The sequence below is a fragment of the Rhinichthys klamathensis genome, unplaced genomic scaffold (assembly GCF_029890125.1).
Source record: "Rhinichthys klamathensis goyatoka isolate OS25496 unplaced genomic scaffold, OSU_Roscu_1.1 h1tg000014l_1, whole genome shotgun sequence".
Classification (NCBI taxonomy): domain Eukaryota; kingdom Metazoa; phylum Chordata; class Actinopteri; order Cypriniformes; family Leuciscidae; genus Rhinichthys; species Rhinichthys klamathensis.
The window spans coordinates 980,675-1,005,785 of record NW_026606566.1 but is presented as its reverse complement, the minus strand read 5'-3'; the positions used below and the strand labels follow the sequence as shown (position 1 = coordinate 1,005,785).

Genomic DNA, 25,111 nt, shown 5'->3' with positions numbered 1-25,111 from the left:
GTGTATGATGAGCATTTGTGGTTAAAAAGTATATATATATATATATATATATATAATTTTTTTTCTGAATATGACAGATGGTTTGGCTACATAAGACCCTTATTTCTCGGCTGGGATCGTGTCGAGACTTTGAAGCTGCATTGAATTGCAATATGGACCTTCAAACAGTTGGACCCGATTGAAGTCCACTATATGGAGACAAATCCTGGAATGTTTTCCTCAAAAACCTTAATATCTTTTCGACTGAAGAAAGAAAGACATAAACATCTTGGATGACATGGGGTTGAGTAAATTATCAGGAAATTTTTATTCTGAAGTGAACTAATCCTTTAAGCTGACTTCTGGAGTGCATCTGGCAGTTTAATACTATTTTGATGGTCCACTTTTAGACATTCTACTAACTATAAGTAATTTTGCTACTTGTTAACTAGTGAGCCTCTTGAAACATTTCTTTAAATACTCAGACCAAGACAGAAACCTACACATGTGCTAACAATGGGAATTTGCATTAATCATGTACTGCAGCTCAATTCGCTCAATTCGCCAATTCGTAGTATAAGTATACTACGCCCTAAAAGTATGTACTCTTTTTGTGAAGAAAAAGTAGATACTTTTGAGTTTTTAGCAGAAGAGTAGAAAAGCTTTGGGACAAACTATCACATCATACATTTGCTCTTTGTCGGATCCTGTCACCGTAAACTGGCCTGTCAATCATCTTGTCACAGTTAAAATCCTCCAGATTTAATTTCCTACCATATCGGAGGGAAATTCAGTACCACGTTGATTTGCAGTTGCGGGTCTTTCATACAGAGACTCTCCTCATATTAATGCATAATGATGCATTTAAAAGTTAATATAACTTTTGAAATATAACACGGACAACAAATACTTTTTTTTATCAGGTTAAACTTTGTTTAGTCACTCAAACACCTTTATCTAAACCTCTCACCGTCGGTCGCGCCATGTTTTGTAGTTTTTTAACACTTTTTACTACAAAACATGTAGTAAAAAGTGTTAAAAATGTTTTGTAGTTTTTTAACACTTTTTACTCATGTTTGTTCCTCCTCCAAAGGTTGTGGGTAATATTATCTTTTAGAGTGTGCACAGATCCACACTTCGAAAATCCACTGGAAATAGTAGACCGTCCGGGGACTTCTGGCATACTTTTTCAACATTCTTTGGGACAAACTTATTTTAATCACTCGTACTGTTTAGGATAGATAGCATGGACATTGAGACGCAGGGATGGTCTCCAGAGTTTACACCTTTTGAGAGCAGGATGTAATTTGCATGAAAGACCCATTCTCCTCTGTTAGCAAGATATCTCTAAACTTTAAAAAACTATTACATTTTGGTTTAATAAACAAATGATTGAACAAAATCAAAGTAGCACTCCGAGTCTTTAAAGTTTTTGTCTTTGCTCCATGAATGCGAGCTGTTGATAGCTCCAAATAAATAATATCCAGCAAAGATCATTGTATGTGGAGGAATCCAACGACTGAATCAACATCTTCTTTGCAGCAGTGAGAGCAGCTAAAAATAAATTTCTCTGCTGCGACGAAAATGCAAATTCAGATAAGTTATTTAAGAAGAAAAGTTCTGGAGTCAAAACCATATCCGTATATAACAGGAATGATATGTCATGAGCAAGCTGAGACCAGAAAGGAAAAAGTGCAGGGCATTCCCAGAATTATTTTTAGTACCAAGTGCTCTCTTGCTATTATACATAAACAATTACAATTCAGGGAAGGTAACAAGTGCATATAGAAACGGTTTAATGTCTATACGGTAGTTTCCAATGGATGGAAACTTATGATTTGGGTTTTTTTGAGAATGATGTCATTGTCTCCCAAATTTGATCAGTAAATAAAGTTTGTATGTCACCACTGATATATTTAGACCAGATAATTGTTATGGAAAGTGGTTTGTATGAGTTCTTGAGGAGAAACAAGTAAATTACTCAGGCAGAAATAACAGAATTATCAGTTGGAAGAACTACCTTTCACAAGGGATGTACAGGCCGATGTTTATCCTATGGAAAACCCAGACCTAATGTGAAGATACATGAAAAAGGAAGTTCCTGGTATATTAAAAAGAGCCTTAATATCTTGAAATGATTTCAGGCCTTTGTTATCGGAAATGTCACCAAAGAAATATACTTTACATTTAACCCATTGTGTAGCCTGGGAAAACCCAGACAACTTCCGGCAAATTTAGATTTGCTCTGAAAGTTAGTCTGGCAAAGAGCTCATTCAAGCCCATTTCCAATCCGTCGAAATCGAGTCACCATCGTGGGGCGGGCTTTACGCGATGGCGCTGGGATTTTGTAGCAGATTTTGTTGCGTACATTACAAAGATGGATGCCGCCGTCGAACATCACTCGTTCGAATCAGCTATCGCATCTGTTTTAAGCGATTTGAACGTTTCCTTTTTGTTAAAAACCGAGCAAAAAACAACACTCGGAGATGTTTCTCCGCCGCTCTCCGTCATCTCCTTCATCGCTCTGATTGGGTTTAGGTCTATCCGCGACGTCCGTTGGTGACGCCCCTCTGGAAATGATTTGTCTATGACGGTTTGCCAGACCATAACTCAGTTACAACTGAGAATGGTCTGTCACTGGGGTTAAGACCAATCAGGGACGATGGCCTACACCTAACCCCGCCCCTAAACCTACCCGTCACTGGGGTTAAGACCAATCAGGGACGATGGCCTACCCCTAACCCCGCCCATGGTATATGGTGGGGTCCGGATAACAGGAAAGTACCAAATATTATTATGGAACAATGACGATGAATGACGATGCCAAATCAAATTTGGATCTATCTTTCTACTCAACGTTCTCCAAGTAGAAATAATGTGTTTTATGATAGGGCCAAAACGAAGTTTACATTGTCTAAGTGAGACACTAGCAAAAACCAGGTGCTTTATATTGTGAGGAGAAACAAGAGATTCTTCAATAGCCCACCATGAAGTCGACTCATTTGGTTTAAACCAGGCTGACAGAGCACGGAGAGTAAAGGAGTCAGCGTATAACTTAAAATTTGGGAAGGACCAACCCCCATCTACTCTGCTGTGCTGTAAAGGGGATGTTTACCATTTCAGATATAATGAGAAATTACTGATTTGAGTTTTTTCCAATAGCCAGCAGATCGGGGTAAAGGAATCATAGAAATACAAATTAGCATGAAGGCATGGAAAGAAGTAGGAACCCCCCACATTCTGTAGCAACATTGTGAGGTCCCAGATCCAGCCCACATCTGGCACACGTGGAGAGATGATCTGGCCCACATGCAGCGTGGAATGACGGACCCTTGGGCGGCTCACTCCTGTTTGCCAGATCTGGGTCACAAGCAGGCCATAGCAATGCCACATGTCAGCCAAGAGCAAAGAAATAAACCAGAACTGGACTTTATCTGAGCCACAAAATCTGTGTATATTAAATATGGAGTCATCACAGCCTTAATAAGCCTGTCAACAAGCAGAATGACTGAAGGAAAGAAGAGAACAGAAAAAGAGACGAGCAGAAACACAAGAACTTCAACTGACTTCCAGCCACAGCCTTAGATTGATATATTAATAAACAACACCATTCCATGAATTATGGAATGAATCATGATAAATCCATTAATTATCTGGATATTTAAAGGAAGGTGGCAAAGAGTACAGGGAATCTGCAGATATATCTCCCACACGAACACTGTGTGTAGTTTCCATTGCCAGGTAAATATTTCTAAATTCCTTGATATCTGAATTGTTGATATTGTATGTGATTGACTTATGATTTTATTCTTTGAATTGGATTTTGAATTATTGTTCCTTTACCTGGTTAATAAATTGTTACGTTTTAACTTATTCTGACTTACTCAGAAATTATTAACTCTAGTGGATTGTGTGGTAACGCTTCCTTTTACAGTCCTGTTACCCATTGTTACGTCCCTGTGGTCTCGCGCATGTGTGTTTCGATTGTTTCTCTTTCTCTACTGTCTATCACATTCTTAGGCTTGCGTCACCACTCGCCCGCTGTTGGCTGAGAGAGATGTCAATCACCATCTACGTCGTGACGTCATCTTTCCTCCAGCAGCCTATCGGGTTTACGACGCGAGTTTAAAAGGAAGCTGAGAGGAGCGCATGGCGGCTTGTTTCTTTCTGTTGCTCTGCTTGTCGCGTTTGTATTTGTTATTTTCTGTTACAGATATTGTCCTGTTGTTTTTTTCTTTCTGCCATGACGGCGTGTTTTGAGATTACCAAGTGTAATGTGTTCTGCCATGACGGCGTGTTCTGAGATTGCCAAGAGTAATGTGTTCTGCCATGATGGCGTGTTTTGAGGTTACCAAGAGAAATTCGGACAGGTAATATGTCACGTGACGTACACAACGCAACACTTAGCAAACTCGATGTATACAAACACCAGGTAAGGAAGTGAACGCCACCCTTGGATGTTTTATTATTAGTTAGAGCAGTTAGAGAGGGCGCTTTGCGCTGAAGAATTTTGTCTTTTCTTTTCTTTTTGTTATTAATTAGTTAAGAGGTTGGGATTAAGTTAACGGGAGTTTGTTCTGTTCTTTTCTTTCATTTGGCTTCACAATTTGTCCTTATTCTCTTTGGTTTTACTTTGAACTCTCAAACTGTATATTTTGTTTATTTTTCTTTGTGTCCACAACAAGTATTATCATTATTAGTATTATTATTGTTCATCTTTTACACTTACATTTCACAAGTACAATAAATCGTACTTTACTTTTCACAACACCTTGTTACGTGTCGTCTCTTGCCCTTTTAATTACACCACCTTCTGATCACGACCTCAATGTTGCCCCTTTAAAGACTTTGTGTCTAAGGGTGCGTAACATTTAATGGGGGCTCGTCCGGGATATTTAATCTCAAGTTAATTTAGTTGTGATCAGTTGTGTGTGTGTATGCTAGTGGTAAGTGACGTTACGTTAGTTTGGCGGCATATTCATGCAGAGTAGTATTTTTGTACTTGTTTGCTGGTTGTGCATCATGGAAATGTTTAGCTTGCAAAAGTTCATTGCCAACCCGTCTTTTGAACAGATTAGTTCATGTAAGAAGCAAGACTTAGTGCTGATAGCTGATCACTATCAGGTTGTGGTGAGTAGACAAGCTCTTAAGAGTGAGATAAAAAGTAAGTTGATACAACGTTTAAAAGAGATCAATGTTCTTCCTATGTCAAATGCCGTGGGTGATGAGGAGGCTAGCGGAGGTGTTGGTGTGAGTGACGTTGCAGTGGCACATCGCAGTTTTGTGGATGATGAGGATAAGCGGAGCGGTAGAGCTGATGCTGAGGCGGAGGTGAGAGCCGAGGCTAAGGCCGGCTTGCCACCGTTTGATCCATTCTCTCCCAGTTCTGTTGATTCGAGAGACGGCGCGCGACTGAAAGTCCGCTTAGCCCGTTTACAATATGAGGCGCAGGAGAAAGCCGAGGCACGTCAAGCTGAGATAAATCTGCGTTTGGAAGTACGCAGGCTTGAAATTGAGGCTGAGACTCAGGTAAAGCTGCGACAGCTCGATCTGGACGCGATGCAGATCACTGCCAGTTCGGCTGCGCAGTCGAATCCAGGTCCGGTCTCTGATGTTCCTCCGCGGTCTGATTCATCCCAGGTGAGATTTGACATAAGTAAGCACATTGTCTTAGTTCCCCAGTTCAGAGAATCAGAAGTAGATTCTTATTTTAATGCTTTTGAACGAATAGCTACTTCTCTTCGATGGCCTAAAGACGTCTGGTCTTTATTGTTACAGTGTAAATTGATTGGAAAAGCTCAAGAGGTTTGTTCTACTTTATCTTTAGAAGAAAGTTTAAAGTATGAGTCTATGAAGTCTGCTATACTTCGTGCTTATGAATTAGTTCCAGAGGCATATCGGCAGAAGTTTCGGGGACATAAAAAAAATTCGGCTCAGACATTTGTGGAATTTGCTAGAGACAAAGGAATTTTGTTCGACAAGTGGTGCACAGCTAGCAAAGTGAGTGACTTTAATGAGTTAAGAGAACTTGTACTCCTCGAAGAGTTTAAAGGGTGTTTGCCTGATCGTGTTGTGGTCTATCTAAATGAACAGAAAGTAACTTCGTTGTCTCACGCAGCCGTGTTAGCGGATGAGTTTGTTTTAACCCACAAAAATGTTTTTTCACTTGCATGTTCAGAGAGGTCACAGCCTGTTCCTGTGCAAAACCAAACGTTTCGTTCTAAAAACAGTCCACCTCGTGCTAGAGAGGATCGAGAATGTTTTTATTGTCATAAACAAGGACATGTGATCGCAGATTGTTTGACGTTAAAACGCAAACAACAGCCTAAAAGCGTAGGGTTTGTGAAAGCTGTTAAGCCGTCTGTTCATATACCAAATGTGGAGAAAATCGATGACAGTTACCAACCTTTTATTTTGAAAGGGTTAATTTCTTTAAAGGGAAATTGCGATGATCAGAAAGAAATAAGAATGCTCAGAGACACCGGTGCAATGCAATCTTTTATTGTGGCAGATAGATTACCATTGACTGAGGACACTTTCTGTGGCTCAAGTGTGATAGTTCAGGGTATTGACATGAGTTGTATAACTGTGCCGTTACATCGTATACATTTGCAGAGTGAGTTATGTACCGGATTTGTAAGAGTGGCGGTACGTCCTTCTCTTCCTGTTCAGGGCGTTGATTTTATCCTTGGAAATGATCTAGCCGGAGGAAAAATCTTGCCTGTGTTAGAAGTTGTTGAAAAACCAGATGTGTGTAGTCAATCAGATGATGTGTCACATACTTACCCTGAAGTTTTTCCCGCATGCGCTGTCACTCGCGCTCAGTCGCGTAAAGTGGGTGATATGGTGGATTTGTCTGACTCTGTTTTTATCCCTCTTCTTGCTGGTGACGATTCATTGTGTACTGTTACGTCATCCAAACCAGATAAATCACAATCAGAGAACATGAGAGAAAATGTGTCTGACGCACCAGAATTAAAAATGTCCGTGTCACGAGAGAAAATTATTTCTGCACAGAAAGAAGATAAGTCTCTCATTGCTGCTTTTAAGTCTGCTGTCTCTATTGATTTAGCTAAAGATCCGAAGGTTGCTTATTTTTTTGAGAATGAGTTATTGATGAGAAAGTGGTGTTCTAACACACACGATTCAGATTGGAATGTTGTGTATCAGGTGGTCGTTCCTTCTCCTTATCGTCAACATGTGTTATGTTTAGCGCATGATCATCAGCTTGCCGGTCACTTAGGAATTACGAAGACGTATGATAGGATTTTACGGCACTTCTTTTGGCCAGGCTTAAAGAAGGATGTTGCTCAGTACTGCCGTACTTCTCAAACGTTGTTACTCCTCTCACTTCGTTGCTTAGTCCGTCTAAACTTTTTAAATGGTCTGTGGAGTGTCAGAATGCGTTTGATTGTGTCAAATTGCTTTTATGTAATGCACCTGTTCTCGTTGCGCCTGATTGCACGCATACTTTCAAGCTTGAGGTCGATGCCAGCGCTGTTGGAGCCGGAGCTGTTCTTCTTCAGGAGGATACTAATGGTATAGATCATCCTGTGAGTTATTATTCCCGTAAGTTTAATAAACATCAGCTTAACTATTCTACCATTGAAAAAGAAGCACTTGCTCTCTTGCTTGCTCTCCAGCACTTCGAAGTTTACCTTGGTTCCAGTAGTCTTCCTATCACAGTATTCACCGATCATAACCCTCTAGTGTTTTTATCCAGGATGTACAATCAAAACCAGCGTTTGATGCGCTGGGCTCTAGTACTCCAGAACTATAATTTGGAGATCAAGCACAAAAAGGGTGTTGATAATGTTTTGGCTGACGCTCTTTCGAGAGTGTAAAATATTGTCTGTTTTAACTTGTTTTTCACAAACAGGTTTGTTCTTAAGGGTGGGAGTGTTACGTCCCTGTGGTCTCGCGCATGTGTGTTTCTTTTGTTTCTCTTTCTCTACTGTCTATCACATTCTTAGGCTTGCGTCACCACTCGCCCGCTGTTGGCTGAGAGAGATGTCAATCACCATCTACGTCGTGACGTCATCTTTCCTCCAGCAGCCTATCGGGTTTACGACGCGAGTTTAAAAGGAAGCTGAGAGGAGCGCATGGCGGCTTGTTTCTTTCTGTTGCTCTGCTTGTCGCGTTTGTGTTTGTTATTTTCTGTTACAGATATTGTCCTGTTGTTTTTTTCTTTCTGCCATGACGGCGTGTTTTGAGATTACCAAGTGTAATGTGTTCTGCCATGACGGCGTGTTCTGAGATTGCCAAGAGTAATGTGTTCTGCCATGATGGCGTGTTTTGAGGTTACCAAGAGAAATTCGGACAGGTAATATGTCACGTGACGTACACAACGCAACACTTAGCAAACTCGATGTATACAAACACCAGGTAAGGAAGTGAACGCCACCCTTGGATGTTTTATTATTAGTTAGAGCAGTTAGAGAGGGCGCTTTGCGCTGAAGAATTTTGTCTTTTCTTTTCTTTTTGTTATTAGTTAGTTAAGAGGTTGGGATTAAGTTAACGGGAGTTTGTTCTGTTCTTTTCTTTCATTTGGCTTCACAATTTGTCCTTATTCTCTTTGGTTTTACTTTGAACTCTCAAACTGTATATTTTGTTTATTTTTCTTTGTGTCCACAACAAGTATTATCATTATTAGTATTATTATTGTTCATCTTTTACACTTACATTTCACAAGTACAATAAATCGTACTTTACTTTTCACAACACCTTGTTACGTGTCGTCTCTTGCCATTTTAATTACACCACCTTCTGATCACGACCTCAATGTTGCCCCTTTAAAGACTTTGTGTCTAAGGGTGCGTAACACCCATGTACTTACTATGTACTTATTATAGTAATTATAATTACTGGGTGATAACTAGGTACTAACCCTGAACCTACCCCTAAACCTACCCCTAACCCGTGTACTTACCATATATTAGCCAGTACTTTCTAGGTAAGTACACTGTAAGTACACGTAAGTACTGTACTGTAAAAGGAAGCGTTACCGATTGTGTTAAGTCCATAACACCACAATTCTACATTCAGGATAGTAACAGACTAAATACACCTTAGGTGGAGCAGAGGAGCACACCAACGGAAGTTTTAGAGATCTGACTAACACATTGGCATTAGTCATGTTATGTACACTTAGACTGTAGAGGCTAATAATGGGTTTTCTGTTTAGAACAACAGAGTGTTGTTAGACCAATCTAAATAGGGTGAGCCTCAAACTTCTAATTATTGTATAGTATTCTTCTAACTAAGTGTATGTGGGAAAACCATGGCATGATTATGGAAAGTTACCATTAGAAGAAGTTAAGTTGGTCAGCTTGGTTCTATGGTAATGGTCATGACCTCCGGTTCGATATAGTCTTACCTTAATTGTGTTCAGATCTATGGGGACTGAATAATATATTCTAGAATGAGCAAAGTGGAGTACGGCTATCTAGGAAAGTAGTCAATTGCCTCTGTCTAATGACCAAGACTAACGAGCTTATGATTATGAGATCGTATAACCGGCCGGTGATATGGGAAGTGAGAACTGTCCATCTTACATTCACACTTATTAATTTAGCAGACACTTTCATTCAAAATAAAGCAGAAACTTTAGTTGAAAATAGAACTTGTTCCTAATTGACTTGCCTGGTTAAATAAAGGTTAATAAATAATAAATAAATAAATCGAACAAATGGGGAACTAACAAATGGGGAGACATTGAGCGATTCATTCTAAGGAGGCAGTAACACGAGAAGTTCTACAAAGTTTAAAAACATTGTCCAGAATGTACAAGCTAGAACAAAGAGGGATGCAAGAAAAAGTGCTCATTCCGTTTCCCTGGTTTTCTAGTTCCTGTGTTTGTTTTGTTAAACATTCTGTTATATAAAATAACTGCATTTGGATCCAGTTCTCCATCATTTTGAGTTTCCCCAGCTAGTGATGTGAAGTCCGATTCATTTCCGCCGGCAGGCTCTTTCGAACAGTTCGTTCCAATGAACTGGTTCAAAAAATTATTAATAGGTTCTTTTTGTCATCACTACGCATTTCTTTTCTAATAACTGTGTCATGTTATATCAGGGAAATAGCCTATTCCAATAAATTGTGTCAACGCATATTGAAACATTCAAATAAAAAGTTATTTGTGTGAATGCATATTGCTGATTATTGCTGTAACGACTGAGACAAATCAGACACAATTATTTGTTATATTTAAAAAATAATCTTTAAAAACTCACTCTGGGATCTATGGTCCCATCCCCCCCCAACGAGGGCAAGAACCATGACTACCATCAGATAAGATGGTTTTATTGCTGTTAGAAATGTGGTCATGTTTTCAGACAGAGGCCATAGGAAAGACCTACAGCCCTTAACAGACTTTCCTGCATTCATTTATAGACAAACTGATCTATAAATGAACAGGCATCCCATGACGTTGTGTGTGATAATATTATGTCTTGTATACTGCCTCTTGTATTTCTATTTATTTCATGCATGCTTTATGAGAGAACTACTAGTTAATGTAACGCCACCTATATCGTGTCTCCCATCTAATTAATCCTCATTTAATGACTCACACTTTAGTATACATCGCCTTCTCATAGAATGCAGTGTGTGTTTGTTATATCTATCTGAGTATAAATGGACACAAACGGCAAGGCCCATGTCTAACCACACTTGAGACAGAGTCATAAATCCTCCAAACAGAGGAATTTCCCCATTTGGAAATTCCACCTTTCTTATTGGTCGAGCCAACCCTGAGAGGTGGGACCTTTCTCAGGCTTTAAATGGCCTCTACACAAGCCCTTCCCTCTCTTGGCCTTCTCGGTACGTTCGGGTTGCTGTCCCGCGTGGCATCACTAGGCCCCAGGGCAGCAGGCCTTGACTCATAACCAGCCATGTGCTCATTCAGGAGAGAGAGGACTCTCTTAACCACAACAGAATCAAGGACAACATCAGGAGTTTGGCACAATTTCTTCATTCAATGCAGAAGAAGTCAATCGCAACTCCAACCATCAACTCTTCCGACTTCCTCCCTTCTCGGTGTATGAATGAGTGAGTGAATGGGTGAATGTGAGGCAATATGTAAAGCGCTTTGGTGGCCATTGGGTCTGTGAAAGCGCTATATAAATGCAGTCCATTTACCATTACCATTTCTCATGTTTGCTCTGCGTGGCCTCTCCGGCCCAGGGCAGTATCTCTTTAAGATCTTTAAACTTACTTCCAGAACTATCTCTTTAAGCTGTGTAAAATTTAGTCGTGTCCCATCATGCTCTTTTTCTCACTTTCTTTCTTTTATTTATTTATTTTTATTTATTTATTATTTTGTGAAAAAATTATGCAGTTCTTCCCACACAAAAGTTCAAAGTGACCACTTATTTTTCCATCAATTAAAAAATAAGTACATACAATTTGTTGTAATATCCACAGCTAAATCTACTCCTAACACTTCCACCACCCACCAGTAGAGGTCTTAGTCACCTGCATTCTGACATGGACTCTTGATATGTTGCATCTGCAATCCATTAGAGTTTATATATTCACTATGCTCAGTGTACTTTCCCTAACGCTGCCCTATTGCCAGTTTCTCTGGATTACTCAGCTTGATTACTGATTTAGATTTTTGGCCTGGGTTGCTGTCTTTCTGCTTTTGAGTTCTCCCTTTTAACATGAACACAATAGGCCATTGCCAATATGAGGTGTCATATGTTTGAGTGTGCTCATTGAGCAAATGTATGCAAGCAGTGTTTATATTTGTGCCATGAAAAACCCAGATCTGTGTGTGAAAGAGGATGTGGTCTGAACAGGCCTCTTTTTGGCTGTTTTAACATGAACACACACACGCAGTCATGCACACAGTCATTTAACACCTACTTCATGTCTTTTTGTAAAATACCATGCCTCAAAAAAAAAAGAGCCTTTTCAGAGCACACACTTTTTAAAAATGTCCAAAACACACATCTTAATGAGATGTGAAACTTAATGAACACCAAAGATAAATACACATTACACTTGCAAACACACACACACAAATAGAGAACACAAGTACTCACAGTGAAGTCAAGGTCTGGGAATAGTAGGAGATCTTGAAGGGGATCTTCCCTGAACTCAGCTTCAAGCTCCGAAATCACAGCTTCATAGTCCAGGGGGTCAATCACTTTGGGCTTCTCCTGCTGTGAGACACAAATAAAACCAATCTCATCAGCAACAGTGTCAGAATGCAAACAGTTGCTCGTTGTGCTGAGAGGTAGTGTTTTTCTCTTGCATCATCTTTAATTGTAGAGCAATCGGCATTTAATGACTGTAGCTTTTCTAGATGGGGGCAGAACCATGTGTCAGAACCTAGGAGTTATCAGTCCCTTTGCATCGGACTACTAAGATAGTACTGACAACAGTGCAGCCAATCATCAAAAGTAAAAAATTACCAGGTGAAAATAAATTGGAGGGAGCTAGAGGTCTCTGACTCTGAAGGCTACATACACTTCTATGCAGTAGAAGGGAAGGCGCATGCGCACGCAGCTACAGGTGTCGGTGTGCTTTGTTTGTTGTTTCCTTTTTTTCTTTTAAATTTTTTTTTTTCCTCAACACTGTTGGACGTGGAGATTTGTCATATACACTCACCTAAAGGATTATTAGGAACGCCATACTAATACTGTGTTTGACCCCCTTTCACCTTAATAACTGCCTTAATTCTACGTGACATTGATTCAACAAGGTGCTGAGGGCATTCTTTATAAATGTTGGCCCATATTCATAGGATAGCATCTTGCAGTTGATGGAGATTAGTGGGATGCACATCCAGGGCACGAAGCTCCCGTTCCACCACATCCCAAAGATGCTCTTGGGTTGAGATCTGGTGACTGTGGGGGCCATTTTAGTACAGTGGACTCATTGTCATGTTCAAGAAACCAATTTGAAATGATTCGAGCTTTGTAACATGGTGCATTATCCTGCTGGAAGTAGCCATCAGAGGATGGGTACATGGTGGCCATAAAGGGATGGACATGGTCAGAAACAATGCTCAGGTAGGCCGTGGCATTTAAACGATGCCCAATTGGCACTAAGGGGCCTAAAGTGTGCCAAGAAAACATCCCCCACACCATTACACCACCACCACCAGCCTGCACAGTGGTAACAAGGCATGATGGATCCATGTTCTCATTCTGTAGGCCAAATTCTGACTCTACCATCTGAATGTCTCAACAGAAATCGAGACTCATCAGACCAGGCAACATTTTTCCAGTCTTCAACTGTCCAATTTTGGTGAGCTCTTGCAAATTGTAGCCTTTTTTTCCTATTTGTAGTGGAGATGAGTGGTACCCGGTGGGGTCTTCTGCTGTTGTAGCTCATCCACCTCAAGGTTGTGCATGTTGTGGCTTCACAAATGCTTTGCTGCATACCTCGGTTGTAACGAGTGGTTATTTCAGTCAAAGTTGCTCTTCTATCAGCTTGAATCAGTCGGCCCATTCTCCTCTGACCTCTAACATCAACAAGGCATTTTTGCCCACAGGACTGCCGCATACTGGATGTTTTTCCCTTTTCACACCATTCTTTGTAAACCCTAGAAATGGTTGTGCGTGAAAATCCCAGTAACTGAGCAGATTGTCAAATACTCAGACTGGCCCGTCTGGCACCAACAACCATGCCACGCTCAAAATTGCTTAAATCACCTTTCTTTCCCATTCTGACATTCAGTTTGGAGTTCAGGAGATTGTCTTGACCAGGACCACCCCCCTAAATGCATTGAAGCAACTGCCATATGATTGGTTGATTAGATAATTGCATTAATGAGAAATTGAACAGGTGTTTCTAATAATCCTTTAGGTGAGTGTACCTTCCTAAAGAACTTGAAAAGGAGTAGGCTAAATGGAGAAAATGAGGGTAATTGTTTTATCGACTTTGATCCACCTGAGTCTGTGTTTATTTGAATCACCTCTGGAGTCGGCAAGAATTCAAAACTCCCGGGAGTTTCTTTTACAATGGCATAAGCCAAACAGTGTGAAGCATCCCATGGAATGTGGCTATCATGATTTAGGAAGTTTTTCGCCTTTCAAGCTAAAACAAAATCGCTCTGGACAAAAGGATTCAACGTTTAGAAAAAGAGGACCAAAAGGAGGTGTTCGTCAGAGACTGAAGACTGAAAATTCCTCTTCCTACAATTATGTTGGCGAATGTGCAGTATACGGAAAAAGATGGATGAGCTTCAAGCTATGGTGAAATTCCAGCATGATTACAGGCACATTTGTGTGATGGCGTTCACAGAGACTTGGCTCTCCGAAGGGGATTCAGATTCGAGCCTACGACTGGATGATTTCGGAGTGCCCATTCGCATGGACAGGGATGCGACGGTAACAGGTAAAGCGCAAGGAGCTGGGGTATGTTTGTACATTAGAGAGAACTAGTGCAAATCTGTGTCCATTAAGGAGAGAGTGTGCACGAAAGACATCGAGTTGCTGTCTGTGGGATCAAGACCTCAGTACTTGCCCCGGGAGTTTCCTCAGCTGTTTGTCACGGTTGTTTACATCCATCCCCGAGCAGACGAGGATAATGCGATAAGGGAGATTGAATGAGTTGTTCACGAACTGCAATCTGCATCTCCTGACGCACCCTGTTTTATTCTGGGAATGATTTCCATTACACGAGAGTAGATGTTAAAAGTTCATGCTGATTTGTACTCGGCTTTCGCCAAGATAAGCAAAACTAAGACGTAGCTTTACAGTAAACTATGCTTCTCCATCTATTTACGCTTCTTTCCATATGGTGGTGTGACTCCCCTTCTGTCCGGCGTTAACGGCTGCAGTGTACTTGGCGCGTCAGCACACACGACGGCTGCAACTACAGGACCAGCACGACAACCGTCTGGATTGAGCCGAGTAGGGGACATCTCTAGGGTCTTCAAGTGGGCACCTTCCGTCCTCAGTGTTTCGTCGACTAGCCCACGACACCTCAAGAGGGCTCGACAGTGACTCTGGGGTCCCAGAGTCACCCCCCTCCGTCCCCCACTCAACTCAGTCCAGCTTACTGACCTCTACATCCCTCCTGCTGCTGAGACCTAACCACAATCTCACAATCTCTCCGCAACCCGACCATACGCGCCAACCCGTTTGACTAAGGCTGTCGAGCCCCATTGGTGCGTTAATATGCAGTTTTAGTGGACAACGGTTCCGTATGGCATACCACCTACCGCAAAACACAATATCTGCCCAACCACCCGTCATTCACGCAATATCCACAGGAACGTATACAAATAAACCAACAGACTCTTCAAGTTTTCAAGAATTCTACAAAACCGTAGCGTGGCGGCCTGCACACAGCCAGCTAGAATCTTTCCGTCTCAACCACAGCCAGTTGCTGCTCCTTTCTGCTGCTTTAGATAAGTTCTTTACTGTGCGACGCAACTCTTGGCCGCTGAATCCGATGTCTCTGAGGAACCGGGTTGTAGAGTGTGCCACAAAACCTTGACAACCCACTTTTAATAATTGTACATTGGAGAAACGATTGGGCCACTTTAAGGCTGCAATTCTGGATTTGTGTTATGGATCGATTAAAGGAGCTTATAAGTCATTTGGTAAACCACCTTTGGTAACTTCAGATCATAATATGGTATTACTTGTCCCTACTGTACATATAAAACTGTTCTGAAACGTGAGAAGGCACAGTTAATCAAGATGAAAGACTAGCCTGAAGATGCTACGTTACGTTTAAAAGGGTGTTTGGAACGTACAGATTGGACTGTTTTAATCTACTCTGGTTCGGACGTTGATCAAGTAACAGATGTAATTTGTAGTTATGTGACGTTTTGTGAGGATATGTTAATACCTGTGACATCGTTTAGGTGTATACTATAGATGTACCTTCTTATCAAGGTTTTGAGTGCTTTATAATCGGAGCCTTTATAATACTGTGCATTTAGAAATTTCCAATTTTTTTTCCACATTTTATGTTGCAGCCTTTTGATACAATGCTTTTAAAAATTGGCAAATGTATAAAAACAAGAAAGAAAGAAAAAAATGAAAATCACACTGGCAGAGGTACGTTCCTGAAAAGTCCATTATTGCTGGTCACCAGCATACGGTATGTTTTTCATGCTGGGACCTGCATCAGATGCTGGTTTCTGGTTTCTGTCCACCAGCATGGGAAGCAGGAGTGCTGGTGGACCAGTTTTGCTTATGAACAGCATGACTATACTGGCCCACCAGCTAGACCAGCACAATACCAGTTCTAACCAGCATAAACCAACCTGGACCGACATGGAATTCATGCTGCTTTATGCTGGATCATTCAACAGGGTATTCACATCTGATTACAAGTATTTTTGGGTATGAAGCAACAAGCTTTGCACATCTGAATTTCGGGCTTTTCTGCCATTCTTCTTATCAAAGCCTATCAAGCTGGTTGGAAGGTATTTTTTAGATCTAGATGTTTGATTGGTTCAAGTCCAGAAACTTCAGCCCTGTCGAAGGTCCTAAGTGCTCTTTCAACTAAAAACGGGAAAAAAATTTTATGCATTTTGACCGTTCATTTACATAACAATGGCAATTTGGGGGTCTGAAAATGCAAACGGGTTTCAAACTGCAAGTTTTTGAAAAGAAAGCGTTATCGTCACCATGTAAACTCCAAAAACGTGAATTTGTGAAAACGGTGGCGTTTCTTTACAAAGTGACATCACCAACTATTGGCTTGGCAGCCTAATACAACGTTTTAGTTGTTTTCACGGATCGGTGTGAACGGGGATCGCTATGAAAATGCTCGACTGTACACGAAAAACTTTTCCATTTTTAGAACGTTGTTGTGTAAACCCACATAGCAACATTGTGACGTCCCAAATCCGGTCCACATCTGTCACACATGGAAAGATGATCCGGCCCACATGCAGCGTGGAATGACGGCCCTTGAGCGGCTCACTCCTGTTTGCTAGATCTGGGCCACAAGCAGGCCATAGCAATGCCACATGTCAGCAAGAGCAAATAAACAAACCAGAACTGGACCTTATCTGAGCCACAAAATATGTGTATATTAAATATGGAGTCATCGCAGCCTTAATAAGCCTGTTAACAAGCAGAATCACTGAAGGAAAGAAGAGAACAGAAACAGAGACGAGCAGAAACACAAGAACTACAACTGCCTTCCAGCCACAGTCTTAGATGAAATCAACTCAAGAGAAAAGAAGACATTAAATCTCTCAAGATCTCAGCAGAGGAGGATTAAACAACTCCACAAACAGCTTCACTTATTACTAACCAGACTGACTTCATTTCTGTTAGATGTCTACATAAGTTGTTATTGAGAATTAACAGAGGTTTAACTCTAATGCGTTTCATTTGAAGTCACCATAACAGTGATTAGTGTTTCCATTAGTTGGGCTCTTAACTTTTATTATTATAACTTTAGCCGGTTTCGGCGGCCATGACATTGTGTTTGTACAAGTGCTGTAATTTTTCATTGATGAAGGCAAATAAATCTGATAATTAATTGATTCCAAATGTTCCCACAGAAGATTGGAAAAAGACAGGGACAGCATGTGGAGGTAACTGAAGCAAACACTAAAGGTGATGATACATGGGGCAACTTTTTATTAGTCATGTTCCTAAATAAACCACAATACTGTGGCGACAACAGTTTCCTGTGTTGCAGACATCGCACTAATCTTAGTGCATTCAGCAACTAAATAAGCTTTAACAAGAGAAATCTGAGAACATGCTGGAAACGCTGAAAATGTAATCAAACACATGTGCAAATAACTACGTTTTAGTCGTCACATCTTGAATTATATACAAAACCTACATTTTAAAACCTGGCCTAGAAGCCACTTCACACAAAATTTGACATATACCATCTATAGACCTTCCTCACCAAAAAACAAAAAAAATTCAGGAGAATTTTGTTCGGTCTAGTCTTTTGGAAGATATTGTAGAAGTCACTAATGCCCTAATTAATGACGAGTTGTCCTGTATATTTTGACTGCAATATAACATATATTTAATTGATTTATTTTTTCATCTACAGTTGTTTCTGAACTCATCTATTGTTTAGAAATTACTATACTGGGCTGTACCATATGACAATAGTAGGTTTCTATCATTAGAGATTTTGTTATATCATTTATGTAAAGCACAGTAAGACTTAAAGTCATTGACACATTAGAGTCATGAAGAAACCTGCATGAATGAGAAAACAGAAAGAATAATGTGCATGATGTTTAAATGAGATTAACCCGTGAAAAACTCAATGCGGTACCCGGCACAATGCGTACCAAACCGCACACTAATAAAGCCACCTCTCAGACAGCATGCAATCCTGAACTCAGTTCTCTTTCTCAGCTTATTGAGCTTGAATGGTCAAACATGCACACACAATTATATTAAAATGCCCAATCATGTGGAGTATTCATGTAAACACAGTTGGTTATGCCTTAAGTGAAAGTAAACATCTGGATGAAAATCGGATGTGTGTCAGTATATCCGTTCATCAGGTTTTACAGTAATAGCAGCCTAATAAACCTGCTGTCTGTGACAGTAATGTTAACCAAACAACAAACGATAAAATGACTCTTCTGTATCTTTAATAAGGATCAATTTATATTTAATTAATTCAGTGAAGATAAAGTTTTATTTTAATTTTTTTTAATTTAATTTATATCTTTGTTCTATTCTATTTGTCATATTGTTTGTATCATGAAATAAAATATATTTTATTGTGAAATAACATCATATCACCCACTCCTAATACAGCTGGGTCAAAATCGTTCAATTCATCCAAATGGGTTGCAAATTAAAATAACTTCAACACGGAGAATGACTACAGTCTACAGTCAATGACTAAACAACAGAGTTGTAATCCTCAAATTGTCCATGAACCTACAATATTTTACTCATCACATTATATATAAAACTTACATTTTCAAACCTGTGAGCCAATTCACACAACATTTGGCATTGGTGAGCGGGGCACAAACTAACGCAGGGCTACTTGCAACACACATGGTTTAAAACTTTCCACACATGCCAGCATGATAAATCTTAGTGTATTTACTAGTTGCCATATCAACACTATATAGAGATAAAATTGCGCCAAAATTAAAAATATCTCTGAAAGATATCACTGAACATTTATTTAACCATACCTAAAGTAAATTTAAGTAAATTTTCATCTCTGTTTTACATATTATTTTATGTAAAACATATTATTTTAATCTTATATCTGAGAGAGTTGTTTAATGCTGATCAGCAGAAGACACTCGCCGGGTTTAAATCCCAGTTGTGCAGGCGAGACATGTTGCAATATAACTATGCTATTCTATTCTATACTTTTATGAATTCTATTGAGAAACCATGAGAAAAAGGGTGAATAAAGACTGAGAGTCAATGTTCAGAAATTATTAATTATTATTATGTTTTGAAATATTCTGTAAAGGGGGGTTTTGCTGTGCGTTTGCTGTCAAACTCAAAAACTTAGTATATTTTTAATTATAAAAAAATGCCATTATTTTATATAAAAAAGTTAATAATTATATTGTATTGACAAAATATTTTAGTTGGTCTTATATATATTTTTTATTAGATCAGATAGCATCTTTTAATCTGTCTTATGGTCATGTTACAATGTACTATGGGGCATGTTGTCACATTTCACTTCAATTCTTTCAGGGTAAATCAACAAAAAAAGTATACACTGTATTGTTTTTTTAATTGAAACAAAACCACATAATTGTACTAGACATGTGTGAAATTAATAAAATAAATATTGTGAACCCCAAGTGGATTTACACAAACTGAGAAAGTCAAAAAGTGTTAGGTTGTGCCCCGCTCTCCCCTATATCATCTACAGACCCTCCTCACAAAAAATAAATAAATAAGTAAAATAATAAAAAATAACAAAACAGGAGCGTTGCTTTGTCTAGTCATTTGGTAGATATAGTAGAAGCCTCTAATACCATAATTAATGAAAAAATGTCCATTAAATGTTAACAGCAATATAACAGAACATTTATTTTTTTAAATAATTGATTTATTTTTAAACAGCTGCATCCACAGGATTGAAACCCGGAACGTGAGACTAATGGCTATATTTTGATCTATATTTAGATTGCCACTGTTAACAGAATACATACGAATAAATGAATTAATTTAGCTAGTAAGATTTGTTTGCACAGCTGCATAGCTCAGGATAATAAAAAAGTGGCTAGTGGTTGCTAGAGAACGAGTAAACAATATCCACCAAAATAATCTCATAGTGGGCAGAAGAGTAATTTTCAACATCAAGATCAAGAAACAGCCACAACTATACGTAACACACAGGAAAGTCTTTCTCCATGGCAACAAACATTATTGTCCATCAGTCAAGGGCATGTACGTCAGTGAAACAATCAGGCTGTGTGTACCAACACCTGCCAACAGTACTCAACATGAGCTTCATAAATAATTGACCAGTTATCATCAGTTCAATTCAAACAAGACTCAAAGAAGAACCAACAGTATTCGCATGTTTTATGAAAGAGATAAAGGGAACTGCCAGAGGACAAACGTTTTTCAAAAAAAAAGAAAAAGCCAGAAAGCAGTGAAATCAACTGACACATGTACAGTACAGGCACTGCGATAAAGTTAACACATGAAATGATCCCAGAGTTGCATGGCTTGACTGATGAGAGCGCACTGCCAAAGTGAAACACAAAGCAGAGTAGAAATATTAAATTAAGAATGATGAAATACATACACAGCTCACTCGATTGCAGTCTGACCGAACCCGTCTGCTTTTTATCTTCTTCCGAAATGTGATTTTACTCCTGAAGCTCATAATTCTGCATGGATTCACACACACACACACTGATAAGCAGACTGTATGCGGATGCCACAGACCTTTGCGAGAGAAGCAGAACTTTCCTGAGAGCAAGCGAAACCTGTCAGACCGAGCACGCGGTCAGGGGGAAGCAGACCTACATGTGACTTCACCACCAGAGACAGATGGAGAGCGAGAGTGACATGAAGGAAGGAAGAGAACATGTTCATATACACGTCAAGTCACACTTATTAACACATCACTTTATACAATACTGATTGCTTTAAAGCTGCTTTACAGTAATAAACAGGAAAGTAATGATCAATGATGCAAACAGATTCAATTCTGCTGCTCTAAAAAAGACAAAGGTGTCATTTCTAGCCGAAGTGTTGATTCAGTTCAGTTCAATAACTGTGTAAAGTTAATCAGTTATGGAATGAGTTCAGCTCTACAGAAGACAATACTGTCATGATATTCACTTTGAGTCAGTTCAATATTGATTCAATTCAGTTTTAATGTCAGTGTCGATATTGTAAAAATCGTCAGTTATGAAACGAAGCCAAATCAGCTAAAAAGCAGCTTTGCAGAAAACGGTGATGTCATCATCCAGCTCAACTCTGTTCAAGTTTTGTTCTCATAATAATAATAATAATAATAATAATGCACTCAAAGCGCTTTACATAGAAGGGGGATCTCCTCAACCACCACCAATGTGCAGCATCCACCTAGATGATGTGACGGCAGCCATATTGCGCCAGAACGCCCACCACACACCAGCTTACTGGTGGAGAGGAGAGTTATGAAGCCAATGAGAATATGAGGATGATTAGGAGGCCATGATGGACAGAGGCCACTGGGCAAATTTGCCGGATGCCGGGGTTACACCCCTACTCTTTCGAAAGACATCCTGGGATTTTAATGACCACAGAGTGTCAGGACCTCGGTTTAACGTCTCATCCGAAGGACGGTGCTCTTTGACAGTATAGTGTCCCCGTCACTATACTGGGGCATTATAATGACCCACACCGACCACAGGGTGAGCACCACCTGTTGGCCTCACTAACACCTCTTCCAGCAACACCTGGTTTTCCCAGGAGTCTCCCATCCAGGTACTAACCAGGCTCAGCCCTGCTTAGCTTCAGTGGGCGACCAGTCTTGGGCGACAGGGTGACATGGCTGCTGGCCAACAGTATCATCCAATACTGTCAGTGGAGTCATATGAATGAATACATACATCAAACATGCATGTAAACATCCGCGTTTTGGCTTCCTTACACTGTCAGTCTTTTTATCAATCCAAATTTATTTTGATATATCAGCAAGTAGACAGAAGGAGTAATACTATTACATAGCAGTCATTCAGTGTAGTGAAAGCTGGTCAGTGTGCACAGTAGTGAGAGGCTGACTCTGTATATCAGCCAGGCCAATAAAGTTGTAGAGATGACGTATTTTTGTAGGCTAAAACCATTTTAGCGCCTCTGGCTCCATTGTCCCGAAGTCAATGAATGGGTTTTTAGTTAAATGCCTGAAATAGGATCCGCGGTGAACACAAGCTCAAGATATTTTCATGTCTCTTTCTACAATATAAAATACATATGCAATACCCTTGTTGTTTTTTTAAAAGCTTTTACTTGTCTTGAAAAAGTTGGTTGCTCACAAGTGGCTTAAAGGAATAGAGGTTGTCGGGGACATTTAAACTTCATCAGCCAAACAGGTAAATCTACTCGTCCGCTTTCACATCCTTGGTGTGTTTATAATCCAGCTCTTGCTAATTATTATAACTCCAACTTTCAGGGAAAATTACATATATATATATATTTTTTTTTAAATACAGACTAAAAGAGTTGTCGGAAGTTTATGCACATTTTGTTTATAGCCTACAATTTGCTTTTTACTTTTGATGATTGTAGGCTTCAAAATTCTTAAACGTTTTCTGCAAGATTGGAAAAGCCAATGCAAAAAAAACCCTATTGCGTTTTTATCCAGAGAACCAGGGTCATGATAACTTCCGGGCTGGCCCACAAAAACTTCCCATCAAGAAGTTACCCTGGCCACTCGCCTGATTTACATGAGTTGTAGGTACAGATTTTATTTAAATCTTTGGTGTTTCAAAATGTATTTTAAAGTGCTTAGTGTAAAATGCAAATTTTTTGTTTTCAACATCATTTTGAATGTTGAGCAAATATATATTTTTAGATAAATGCACATTTTGCACATCATGTGCACATCATGCACATACCATTTTATTTTAATAAATGCATCAATATTATTGACCACTATTGGTTAATAAAACCTGACAGGAGAAAAAGGGAGGAAGGCAGTCTGTGCAGTCATAGAGCCAATTTTGCATTTAGGAGATATAAGCATTCAAAACTTAGTCGCTCACTTCCTCTAAAATGAATCACAGATTTTTATGACGTCACTGCGGACTTCAGCTTCTCATCACATCTTCTGTCCAATCAAACGCTCTCTAGAATCTAAAGCTCCGCCCCCTGTGCTATAAACACCACCTGGCCAAAGCGACCGTTGACACGTCACAGAGCAATATGGGTTGAAGATGTGAGTTCGGTTGCTTAAACACTCGAGTTTTATCCCGTTTTCCAACTGTACGTTGGTTAAGAATGAAATGGTTAGAATATATTCACAGCTCCACTATTGAATCCAGCATAACATCAGCACTCGGATTCGCTTTCATGGTGCTGTCAAGTACGAGTTGCAGTCCGTGAGGGAAACTAAACACTATTGGCTATTTGAAAAGGGGGAGGAGCCATTCATATCCTGCCTTAGCTTCCTGTTTCAGTGGAAGTTACGTTGACACATCAAACAAAGCTGCACGTTCCAAGGCACTTCAGTGGGTCTTTAAGAAATAAATCTAACTTTGTGTGAAACAGATGGCAAGTTTGGCTAATTCCTGAAGTCATCTGTGCCTTCTGGAGACCAGCCAAAAAAGGGCTGTGTAGCAAAGATTCTTCAGCTATAGTCCCAGGCTAAATCTGCTTCCTGCACGAAACTGAAATACCATTCATGTGTCCGGCATGGATTTGTAAAATGAAGTTAGTCCAGTTAAATCAAGTGTTTTATGATTCATGAATAACAAATGGAAATCCAGACTAATGATGTTAGGTATTGAGGACAGGACAGAATTTATAATAAATCAGTGTTTCTCAACTGGTGGGTCACGGTTTTACTGATGTAAGATTTCTATTTTGAAAGACGTGCGTGAAAACGGTTGACAATTCAGTCAGTCGCAGTTTAAGTAAACGTTATTTTCATAACTTGTTATTAAATAAAAAGTCTTTCACCACCCGAAATAAACAAACTCTCCTGTCCTGTCAGCTGTTATACTGCGCTCGTAGCACTTGCTCGTAGCGCTGTATATCACTTCATAATAAATACATTTACCAAATTACCAAAACGTACCAATAAATTATGTAACTAATACTTCGTATGTTAGCTGGGAAGGATTTGCATGCAGGTATGATGCTCGTTTTATTCATCAGGAGAAGTATTTATATAACTTTTTATATTTTTAGGTATTAGGTCAAATATCTGAAAAAAAACAACAACAAAAAAAAACTGGTTGCTTCTTAATGGCCATGGGAAAATGAGGGTCCCATGGTCAAACCAGTTGAGAACCACTGTAACAGATCCTTATTTGACAAGAAAAATGTAAACACACAAAACAGGGCTTTAAACCAAAAGGCCAGACTTCAGCCAACAGGGATGGAAAACAAAAGTCCCATGATAGGGAAAAACTAAAAAAGAACTCTTATTATATAATTACACTGCAATTGTAATTTACAAGCCACATCTGAGTTGCATTAAACATCATCTTTGTAAATATACCTAAATGCCTCTTCAAATGCAAAAATGGATTTTGTTGATACTGATATATTTGACAGCCACATAGTGTCGTCTTATTCTAGTTTGATTTATTAAGAATTTTACATGATGAAAAGTTGATTTTAGCTTGAAAGATGATAGCTTTTTCAAACTGTCTGTTTAAAAGAACAGAGTAAGAGAAGAAAAAAGCAAAAAGAATTGAATGAATGAAGGCATAAGTAACTCCAGATGCAGAGCTGTTTTCAAGCTTGTTTTTTCTCTTTCAGCTGACCTACATGGAAAATCACGGCACAAGTTCACATGTATTCCTGCTCAGATGATTGAGAATGAGCCATATCAACTTAAACATAGTAAATGAAACACAGCATAAGTCTCTTTCATTGCCTCACTCTCTCATGACCACAGATCTCAGATCTGTCTCTGATTCACTACAGAACATAAGCACAGCTGTTGCTTGGCTTTTCCCAAAGATCCCAGTTTCATTTCCCATGGGTGTGCCTTTCTTCCTCTCTCTGTCCGT

The 25,111-nt window shown here is 39.5% G+C and overlaps 1 protein-coding gene across 5 annotated transcripts in view; it reads right to left on the bottom strand.

The window, feature by feature from the left end:
• dock10 (dedicator of cytokinesis 10) overlaps positions 1-25,111 on the bottom strand; it is a 141,282-nt gene that overhangs the window by 63,638 nt on the left and 52,533 nt on the right. For 4 of the 5 annotated variants that reach the window (XM_056270746.1, XM_056270736.1, XM_056270764.1 and 1 more), the window contains exon 2: positions 12,027-12,146. In XM_056270746.1, the coding sequence (XP_056126721.1) occupies positions 12,027-12,146 (120 nt within the window). Of the gene's footprint in view, positions 1-12,026; positions 12,147-20,685; positions 20,812-25,111 lie in introns of those variants that run through there. The other variant, XM_056270755.1, reaches the window with a different exon arrangement.